Below are 12,018 nucleotides of genomic sequence, written 5' to 3' on the forward strand. Positions count from 1 at the left end.
CACGCGCGCATGATTTTTCTAAGGTGTCACATTTCCTGCTGGCTCAAAATTTTTATTCATGCGTCCCTTTACTGCTCAGCACACTTTGATTCTAATGTTCTATGAGCTAAATTGGTAAGAGTCTCAGTAGCACATATTTGTACGCATGAGAAAAAAGTAACTCTGGCCACCACCCGATCACGCGCCTTTGCATATCGCCCATCACTATGAAAGCTGTTCCCAGCTCGTGTGTGTTGCCGCAGCTCTGGTAGATGGTATGATTACCTCTAAACGTTCGCACCATTGATCCCTTCCAACAAACCTCCTGCAGCGCTACGATGCCGAATCCACGGTCCTTGAGCACATCGGCGAGTATGCGTGTGCTCCCGATGAAGTTGAGAGATTTGCAGTTCCACGAACCGAGTTTCCAATCGCTAGTCCTTTTTCGTCGCAGTGGTCTTCGCCGATGGTTCCGGTCCGTACTCTCTTGTTGATTGTTCGTTGCTTATGATTTTTAAAGGCTGGCTTGCAGGGCCTGACACCGAACCCCCTAAATTTCCGGAGGACCATTCCTCCTTATTTCCGGTGGACCATGGTGCACTGTTTCATTTAGCGTCCCTCGCTGGCACGCGGACAATGATCGCCCGCCCCTAACATGGAGACCAGACGCTGTTGTGAGCCGTTCTTGACATGGAGAACAGACGCTCAATAAGATTTGCACCTCCTCCCCTTCCCTGTCAGCATACGACCATAGTTCCCACCGGGGTTGGTTACCCGATCTTCCCTAAGGTTGCTCGTATCCCGGCCAGCACCGCGGGGAGGTAGGGATAGGAGTTGCTGGGTAAGAGGCTAAGGACCGCGAGATGGGGTCTATTTTATTCCTTCAGGTACGCGAAGTACCAATGGTACGCTTTACCCAGCATTTGCCGTGCCATCATAAGCATCATATTACATGGGAGAAGTTTGAGCTGAGACTGAGATAGTGTGTTTTGTATGTGCTACTTGAATTTTATACTATTATGCTATTGTTGTTTATAGTACGATTGGCCATAATTTTTCATTTAATCATAATTTAATTTAATCAATTTTTCAACATTTAATTTATTTTTCATAATGCGAATGCATTTGTCAATTATGTATATCTGTCTGTCAATAAGGATTAATGTTCTCGTGTTACAATTTCTTCGAGTAGAATTCAACTTAATCCCACAAGAGCAGATGTCGATGATGAGCGTGGTGACGTTGAAGAAAACGTGTCTACTGTCGCTGATGATGGCGAACATATTTTCTTCACTTTTAACACAAGACAAACCCAATTTCGATCGGGCTGATCGAGAGTTCCAGAAACGATTCGTGGAAAACGATTTTGGTTGCGCATGTGATGTGTGTGCTAGAATCTGGTTCAGGAATGATTTGAAATCAATCTCCAACTCAAATGCTGCCGTGTTACTTACGAAAAATTATTTCGAAACGGTGGAAGGATTTTCGGCGTGTGCTACGTGTCGAACAAGCCTGAACCGCGGATCAATTCCCACATTGTCGCAATCAAATGGCTTTACATATCCCAAGTTTCCGTCAATTTGCCTCCGCTGGACTCACTCACCACAAGACTGGTGGTTTGTGGAAAAGTTATTTTACTTAAAAATTTATTACATCAAATAAATATATGATTTTCCTAATCTATTTTCATTTACATGCAACAGGTAATTTGGCAATTATCGGCCAAATTATCAACATTATAGTCGACGTGGCCCAGATGGTAGGCGTACTTCTCCGCCAACTGGATGACGACTATGCTATCAACGTGTGCATTCATATTACACAAATCAAGTTACTTGTCCGGCTACGTGAAGAAAGGTACCGTTAAAGCATGGCTGAACTATCTGGTTACTACACCGCTCTACAGGCGGAATGAAATTGTTTTCAATGAAAAAAACTTGGCTGCGATCGGACAAACAGAGCAGATGGATATTTCGGAGGACCGTAGGGCAGTATTCCTTAAAGTCGTCGACGAGATGAACGAGATAGAAATGATGGTTGGCCAACAACTTACACTCATGTGGAATGAAGACACCATTATCCACCATGATAAACGTTCTAACTTTGTTCCGGATAGACAATATTTATCTTGGACATCCGAGATGCTTCAACCGTGAAGTTATGCGGCTGCGGGAATCGGAAGGATTAAACAATACCTGAGGCATTCCACGGGGGCATGTCAGTCGATCCTGAGCGACCATTTCGAAAATATTTGAAACTCTGCACAGTTTTTCAATTTCATCTAAATCGTCATTTTTCGATATCAAATCTTCATATTGAGTCACGACTAACTTTTCAAAAGGGTGTATGTGAAAATGGTTCAAAAATATTTAAAAAGCTGCACAGCAAAAACGGAATGTTCGATTGTTATGATTTTTTCAGCAAAGTTAGACAACTAAATGGTGATTCTTAAGAAAATGTGCACAGTAAAAAAAAATTTTTTTTTGCCTTTGAAAATATCATTTTTGTCACAAAAACTCAAATATCTCAAAACCCTATCTTTTTTCGAACGTAATTTTTTTAGGGAAAACGGTCCATTATATTAGCTATCTACCATAAAAATTTGGTGATGGTAAACTAATAAACAAAAAAGTTATGACATTTCAAACATTTCACAATTTTCACATTTAGTAAAAAAAATTGATGATGAGTGTATCCAAAAGGTCAACATCGAACGCTTTAACGAGGGCATAGCTGGGATAAAAGTGACTCCGATTAAATGGAGTAAGATGGACTACGTTTATTACCCGGAGAAAAAATACCGTGAAATAAACGAAGCTGTACGAAGAAACCTCTTCAAATTAGGACCTGATGATGTGGAAAATACAGACTACGATGAGGTAATTATAAATATGAAGGAAAGGTTCTCGAATGCAGCCACGACAAGGAAAGAAAAATTATTGATTTTGTCGATGCTGCCAAGTTCGTGGTCTATTCAGGATGCCATTGATGAGTTCAAAACCAATAGAAATACAGTAAAAGAGGCAAAACAATTGAAGAATAACTGTCTTTCAACCAAAAATACTAGGTCTAGTACTGCATTAACAGATGAGACAAAAGAAATAGTAGTTCAATATTTTGAAGATGATGAAGTAAGTCGAGCTATGCCTGGTCAAAAGATTATGTATCAGTAAAAAAGATGGAAAGCGTCAAGCAATCCAAAACGATTAATGATGACGACTTTTAAAGAAGCGTACACACGCTTCAAGGAAATTCACGATAATATTAAAATAGGTTTTCCTCATTTGCAAGCCTTCGGCCAAGGCAATGTAAGCTTCTTTCCAATTCAGGAACACATAATGTGTGTGTGTGCACAACCCATGAGAATATTAATCTTATTTTACATAGTTTGAAAAGAATCAATTCAACAAAGGATATTAAAATGTTAACTGGTAGTCTTTTGTGTGAAAATACAACATCAAATTGCTATCTACGATCTTGTTCGGATTGTCCAGATTCTTCATCATTGGAAAATACTTTATTCGCTGAGTTTGATTTTTCTTTCTATTGATCAGTTATCATTTGAGCAATGGGTGACCACGGATAGGTGTGACATAGAAACTATTGTAAAACCTGTAGATGAGTTTGTGTCATATTTTTGCTTGAAATTAGAAAGTTTAATCCCTCATGATTTCATTAAAACAGAACAATCCAGCTTTTTAAAAAATACGAAAAATACATTACAAAATGGTGAATTTTTAGTCATTTGTGATTTTTCTGAAAATTACAGCTTTGTATTGCAAGATGAAGTGCAGTCCCATCACTGGAACGTACAACAAGCTACACATCATCCGTTCGTTATTTATTTTAATGGAAGTACGCAAATTGAACACTTAAGTTTTATTATAATTTCCGAAGATTTAAGACACGATTCAGTATCCGTAAACTTGTTCATTGAAAAATGATTAACTTTTTACGCGTTGATAAGCATAAAGAAGTCAAAAAGATATATTTCATGTCTGATGGAGCAGCGTCGCAGTACAAAAATCGTAAGAATTTTTCGAGCCTATGTCAATTTAAATCAATGTACGGAATTGATGCAGAATGGCATTTTTGCTACATCACATGGCAAAGGTCCTTGTGATGCTATTGGAGGAACAATAAAGCGCATGGCCACAAGAGCAAGTTTAGCCAAAGAACGTGAGCATCCAATTAAAACTGCGAAAGAACTTTTGATTGGGCAAATCGTAGAAAAAAAAAGATTTAACCAAATTATCATTTTGTTTTACTACTACTGAAGAGTACGAAATAAAGGCTTCAGAGTTCAGCGAGCAATTTAATAACGCGAAAACAATCCAAGGAACCCAAAAATTTCACTGTTTCATTCCATTGTCGGAAAATAAAATTAAAGCAAAACTATACTCAAACTGTGCTGATAATAATTCAAAAGTGTTCGATATTTTAAAAATTTGAATAAAAATAAATAAAAATAAGTATTAATAAACTGTTTTCATGATATCATAACCCATACCAAATTTCAAACCCAAAACTCTTAGAGTTTCTATAACAACATTGTGTAACTGCCACATTTAATTTAATACTTAGGATAATAATAATTCATTTTATTTATTTATACATATAATATTTATACATATAATATACATAATATCGATGAATACATAAATATGGAATATCATACAAACAACTTGTTTAACTCACGCAAGGCCCTTAACAATAAAATCAGCATCAAATCTGCGATTCTTGAAAAAAATACACGGAAATTTTTTTTGTTTACTATATGTGAAAATTGTGAAATGTTTGAAATGTCATAACTTTTTGTTTATTAGTTTATCATCACCAAATTTTTATGGTAGATAGCTAATATAATGGACCGTTTTCCTAAAAAATTACGTTCGAAAAAGATAGGGTTTTGAGATATTTGAGTTTTTGTGACAAAATGATATTTTTAAAGGCAAAAAAATTTTTTTACTGTGCACGTTTTCTTAAGAATCACCATTTAGTTGTCTAACTTTGCTGAAAAAATCATAACAATCGAACATTCCGTTTTTGCTGTGCAGCTTTTTAAATATTTTTGAACCATTTTCACATACACCCTTTTGAAAAGTTAGTCGTGACTCAATATGAAGATTTGATATCGAAAAATGACGATTTAGATGAAATTGAAAAACTGTGCAAAGTTTCAACTCAATAGAAAATCATGAATTAAAAATTTTCTTAAATTTTGATGCTGTAGCTTGGAATTGCTCACCTTTAAATGCATGGGCACTGACAACATAGCAAGGGCACAGTCCGCAATACCGCAATATAAACGCCAGGGAACATATTCAGAATTTCAAAATAAAATCTTACACTTCACGTAATCCTACGTCCAATTGGCGGTCGTGTCTCGGATACAACCTTCTACTTTTTCAAAAAAACAAAAATCCAAAGTAGCATTGGAGTCAAAAGAAGCCGCCCCGCACGAAGGTATTCACAAGTTTTGCTGTGATATCAGGTTTTGTTCTTATACTATGGAGCGCGGGACCATTTGGGCAGCACCAAAAGATATTTTAGTTACTAGATAAAGATTGTCGCGTCGGTTCCCTTTGTTCTGCTGTCCGGAACATGTTGGGTACCAAGCTGTCAAATCGTATGGATTTTCCTTCTTTGACATTTAGCTCCCCTATCCTCGCCAGCAAAAGATTTTCCGGACAGCGACGAGAGCGACAATCTTTATCTAGTAACTAAAATATCTTTTGCAGCACCCCCTATTCCCGTCCACAACGTTCATTACTCGACCGCGTTCCAACCAAATGATCACTAGATATCGACAGAAACTAACTATGTACTAAAAAACAAGTAATTCGATTGTAATGCGATCGAGTAATGAACGATGCGGACGGGAATAGGGGGTACTGCCCAAATGGTTCTCTACCCTATGTTGTAATTGTAATAACCGGAACAATAACCGGTTAGTTTACACTTATTATCGGCCGAGGAAGCAAACAAAAACTACTAAAACATTGGAAACAATAAATAAATTACGAAATAATCAAAACTAAAAAAGCTACATCAAAAACTAACAAATAGGTGGAATTAACAAGAACAAAAATGAAATTTAGAATGTACTCTAAACTAATCTTTTGACAGCGACCTTGAAGGACGTCAAAGTTGGTTTCGGCAAGGAGAGTACAGGAGCAAAACGGCGAAAAGTTCGCAGGGTATTGTAGGTTTTCTGTATTAAACCGTTCACTTGATTGTTCCACGATAGATTGTTATCAAGCTCCAGTCCCAAATTCGTTACTTTGTTCAAAACTGGTATGATGTCTCCACAGAAAACGATGTTGGTTTGTGGAATTATGACGCCAGTTCTGCTGAAGATGATTGCCTTCGTTTTTCTAGAATTTTACGACAAATAGTTCGCCTCAGCCCAGGTGGTGATTGACCGAAGATCAACGTTGATGGAGGTCACAAGTCGTCTGAAGATGGACCGAATACATAAACTTGCAAATCATCTGCATATAAGTGGTACCTACATTTCAATAATAACGGTAGGATGTTTATGTATAAGCTGAAAAGCAGTGCGCTTAGTGATGACCCTTGGGGAGTCCCATCTAGAACATCGCGCTCGGCTGATACAGCATTTCCCAAACGGACAGATTGTTTCCGTCGCGCTAGGAATAGGTACAAGATCACATGCTGTCTGGGAAAACCGAAACTCGTTTCGCAGCTTGGTATCGAGAATCCTGTGATTGACGCAATTAAATGCGAGAGAGAAATCGACAAATACCATCACAGTACAGTTACTGTAGTTGTCATCAAAATTACTGTATATGTCGTGCACAACTTTTGCCATAGCAGTCGTTGTACTATAACCCTTACGATATCCGGATTAATATTTAGCTTACAGCGGAGCGTTTGGGTTTTTTTTTTGTTCGAGATGAACTACTGCGTCCATTACATTGAACTTTTGTAGTACACCCGTATCATTTGTTTAGAGCAATGTTCTCATAGCTCTGTCAAAAATGAGGATTTGAGCAGTGCGGATTGTAGAAAGCTACAACACAGATGTTAATTTTATGATAGCTTGAACAGCAAGGAACTCAGTACTAATAAATGGTCGCAGTGATTAAAATACCCAACAAGGTAATGAAAAACCCAGTACGCGGTCCAATAGGGATTTTAGGATTGAGAGTTGATTTTACAATGGGTGAGGTGAACCGGTCAAGGGCCGAAAACCTCATTAATAAAGACAATAAAAAAAAAAATACAATGGGTGTGGTTTTAATTCCTTTTTGTAAGTAGAGTCCTACTCCATCACAGGTTTTGTTTCTGCGTTCTCTACCGGAAAGCAAGGAATGTCTTATGAGGTTGTATTCAGGGATAGGATGTGGCCAATGACGATTTTAGTTTTGTCTTTGTCACGGCAAAAAAAAAATGATATCGAGTTTTGTCCGGCAGAAGCTTGACGCCGTCGATGTTCGATTCGTAGGTTTGATAGATTGTTTGGGGGCATTTTGGATGCTCTAACGTCCGCGAAGTAGTGTGATTGTTGAATTAGCAATTTGTGGAGGTGGACAGATCCGCTGATAAAGCGTTGAAGAAGACAGAGGAAGAATCGTGGCTTGATTGTGTGACTTTTTGTTCGACCAGTTCGAGAAGTTGGGCAGTACAAGCAATTGGAGTATACCATTTCAGGTCAGGAAGCAGGACAGATACACTGTCATTTTGTACGAACGCTAATAGGACAGATTTTTTCTGTTTCATCCGAATGGCGAGATTGCGTATCCGGAAGGTTTGCGGGGACAATACTTCGTTCAGGGTGAACCGATACTCTAGTGCGGGGGCATGTTTCAGATGGCACATTTTTCCTTGTTGGTGTCTCTCGAAATACCTTTTGAGGACGGTGTTACGGGATCCCCGGTTGTCAAAGATGACAACGATGGTAAGGGTTATCGTTCTATCAGTCCATTTCGATGGTTTTATCTGCAGGCGGAAGCAATTAGCTTTGCTAGCTTTGCGCCTTCTTCGATGATTTGGAGATTTTCCTCGACGTTATGGACAAAAGATTCTGACATACCACGTTTACAATCCGTTCCAACTGCTTCTTACTGGCGCATCGTACACTGTCCACCTCTATCTACCTCTACCACTGAGCTTGCCACACAAGATTTATACTCGCGATGTACAGCTTGTCTAATTATCAAAAATTCTTCTAACATTTTCATTTCTTTCCCACCACTTCTAGATCCCAGTCACCCGGCTGGCAAACGCAAGGAAATCGACAACGTTATGCGAAAGGCCCGGGCCTTCCCCAACGAAACATGGGATAAAAAATTGCTCGAAGTTGAGGAAAAGGATCCCAACCGGTGGCGCCACACCGGTTTCAAGAAAATGTACATCGAAGAGGACCCCAGCAGTTCCGACAGCGAGCGCGGTCGGTATGGTAACGGGCCGCCTCCGCGTGGGCGCAGCCGTAGCCGCAGTCGAAGCCGCAGCCGTAGCCGATCGGTGCGATCGCCTCCACCGCTGCGCCATCGTCGCAGCCCGTCGCCGCCGATGAGGAAACGACGTCCACCCATTTCGCCATCGCCGCCGCCGATGCGTCGTCGGCCGGCATCAATCTCGCCGCCCCCTCCGGAACCGGTTATGAAGCGTAGGCCTCGTTCGCCACCACCGCGCATGTTACGTCGTCCGTCACCGCCGGCGGCATTCCACCGTGGAAAGTCGCCTCTTCGGTCGGTTTCGGGTTCACCCCGCCGTGGGGTCGGTCGTCGTATGTCGCCGATTCCGCCGCCCAGACCGCGAGTCAAGCGGCCACCGTCGCCCCCTCCCAAGGTAAGCTTAAAACATTGAAATATGATAACATGTTTAGTGGTGAGATCCCTGGCTCCTGTATCCGACTTAAGATAACTTTGCACAGAACCTTGAGGACATTGCATGATGTCTCACTGCACACAGTCAGATCCCCTTATTAAGGACCTAGTGATGAACTTAATGCGTATTAAAAATCGTTACTACATTGTATACATGTCTCGTATCCTTTTAATAGCCTAGTGGTACAAAATGCATTGAGTTTTAGAAATTGGATAAAAATAGGTTGGCGTTAGATCAAGCAAACCATAATAAATTACTCCATACCCCTTCATTGTATTTGTCAAAAGCTCACCAATTCTTGATTCTACTTCTGAGGTAATGGAAACCCAGTTTAGCGTTCACATTTTTACCTTCGCTTTTTCATACTAGTCAGATCCGCTTACAATGCAAAAGTTTACACACAAATAACTTTGAAGTATGCTCTCTTGAATATAAAGTATTCAAATATGACTTCAAAGTATGCTTTTTCGTGGGAGAATGGGACTACATACAAAAAGGAATATGATTAACTTTTATGCATAAAAACAGGAAAAATGTGTAAAACTTATACCTTTTATGCATCAAATTTTACTCCTTTCGTGGCTAGTCCCATTCTCCCGCAAAAGAGCATACTTTCAGTTTTGCATGTAGCTTCCTTTTTTAGTCTAAGGTTGCATCTACTCAAAGTTACGTGCCATAATATCAATGTCGTCGGCGGAACCAAATAGCTGAACGGACTTCAGCTATGCATGCAATTCTCGGGTACTTATTCAAAAGGACGTATGTGATTTTGTAAACAAAGATTCGAACGTCGATTTGTCCAATTTGAAGGCACTCCCACGCAAACCAACACCACCAACAGGTAGCCGAAGGCTTCCGCTACCAGTCTGTGGTGATGGTTTGCGTGGGAGTGCTATCAGATTGGACAAATCGACGTTTGAATATTTGTTTACAAAATCTCATACGTCCTTTTGAATAAGTACCCGAGAATTGATTCCACTCATATATATCTATATCGATCAGCTGTTGTAAATCCTCTCACAACTCTCACGTGTTTCAACTTCCCAAGTTGTAAAAATACTTTTTCGTTATCATATTACAGATGAATATATTTATAATAGATCAAAATTATGATGAACGTATTTGACTTGAAATTATTTACTTGTATTTGTATTTATTAATCTTTTCATCTGACTTTTATAGTCTTAATGAAGATGGTATATGATGGGGAAAAGCCTACTTGAACCAGCCACATTTTGCCGAGTTCGAGAAGGCGGAAAAACCCCCACTTGAAGTGATGTTAAAAGTTTATCTAATGAAATATATATGAAATATATATACTATGTATATGAGAAAGGTTCTAAGAAAAAAACCCGAATGTCACTACCCCGAACGCCAGTACCCCGAAAGCCCACTACCCCGAATACCCCACTACCCTGAAAGGCCAATAACCCGAAAATCATATAAATATATTACGCTCTAATTATAATTATTATCCCAATATTTTAACCGGGAGCGCTCGGGATAATGCGAAAGAGCAAATGCCAGAGTCGATGTTTATACCGTGACCTGCCCTAATTCCGCGCATCGCCTAATACCGTGGTTGGCTCCACCTCACTACCCCGAATGCCAGTACCCCGAACGCCATTACCCCGAAGGCCACTACCCCGAATGGGACAGTACCCCGAAAACCATCACCCCGAATGGGATACTACCCCGAAACCCATCACCCCGAAAACGTTTCGATCCTGTAGTATTCTATTATTTTGTTTAACACCAACAGATATCGATGAATCGCAAAATGGCAATCTTTCAAAAGAATAAAAACAAATAGAGATACTTAGATAAATTCTAATTAACTTTAACTGTCTGAAGTATTTTTCTTTCTGTCATTATGACCTGGAAAAGTATTATTCTACGAAATGGAGTAAGAGAACTTTTTTCTTTCAATATAACGCGTTTCCCGGTATAAGACGAACAGAGGAGATGATGCCTTCTTTAAATGAGGCACATAGAGGAAATAATACATTCTTTAAATGAACGCGTCTGCCCGGTATAAGGGGCACAGATAAGATGATGCCTTCTTTAAATGAACGCATTTGCCCGGTATAAGGCACATAGAGGAACTAATGCATTCTTTAAATGAACGCGTTTGCCCGGTATAAGGCACATGGAGGAAATAGTGCATTCTTTAAAAGAACGCGTTTGCCCGGTATAAGGCAAACAAAGAAGATGATGCATTCTTTAAATGCACGCGATTGCCCGGTATAAGGCACACAGAAGAAATAATGCATTCTCTGAATGAACGCGTTTGCTCGGTATAAGGCAGAGGAGATGAACGTGCTAAGTAACGCGTTTGCCCGACAGAAGGCTAACAGAGATGATGCCTTCTTTAAGCCAATACAACTTCCCGAAGACAAACAAGATCTCCCTCCCTCTCTCTCTCATTCACACACCTCCTCCGCTCACTTCCTCTACCTCACTGATTATTACTCACTCAACCACTCTTATTCATTCACTCACTCTTACTCACTCAACCACTCTTACTCAGTCATCCACTTTTACTCACTCATTTACTATCAATTTCTCGCTCAATCTTACTCACTCTTAATCACTCACTTTTACTCATGTAACCCCTGTTACACACTTACTCACTTTTACTAACTCACTTAATCTAACTCACTCCTTCCTCTTACTAACTCACTGATTCGTACTACTCACTCACTCACTCTTGCTCACTGGCTTACGCCTACGCTTATTCATACTACTCACTCACTCTTACTTGCTTATTCTATCTTACTTATCCACTCAATTTTACTCATGCATTCACTTTTACTCACTGACTCATTCACTCCTCTTACTCACTCACTCACTTTTACTCACTTACTTACTCATTCAAGCACCTTTATTTATTCACTCACTCACTTTTACTCACTCATACATTCTATTTTACTCATTCACTTACTCTTACTCACTCATTCATTTTTACTCTCTCACTCATTCACCCACTCGTCGATTTTGAGATTAACCACTTTTCATCCAGAATCCCTTGATTTTACTACAGCGGCCAAGGAACAACTTCAACCTTGTTGCCCTTGTAGCCATGCTGACGTGGACCTCCAACTCTCTGCATTGCATTGTGCATGAGAACGTGCTGCATAATCTTCCCCTACCTTTCAGGACTCTTGAAGGGTGCCATACAAA

The 12,018-nt window shown here is 39.8% G+C and overlaps 1 protein-coding gene across 3 annotated transcripts in view; it reads left to right on the forward strand.

Annotated features, from left to right (window-relative positions):
* Nucleotides 1–12,018, forward strand: part of LOC134224719 (serine/arginine repetitive matrix protein 1-like) — a 44,204-nt gene that overhangs the window by 13,531 nt on the left and 18,655 nt on the right. For all 3 annotated transcript variants that reach the window (XM_062704246.1, XM_062704248.1, XM_062704247.1), the window contains exon 3: nt 8,207–8,796. In XM_062704246.1, coding sequence (XP_062560230.1) covers nt 8,207–8,796 — 590 coding nt within the window. The remainder of the gene's footprint in view (nt 1–8,206; nt 8,797–12,018) is intronic.

This window comes from Armigeres subalbatus, chromosome 3, assembly GCF_024139115.2.
Source record: "Armigeres subalbatus isolate Guangzhou_Male chromosome 3, GZ_Asu_2, whole genome shotgun sequence".
NCBI lineage: Eukaryota > Metazoa > Arthropoda > Insecta > Diptera > Culicidae > Armigeres > Armigeres subalbatus.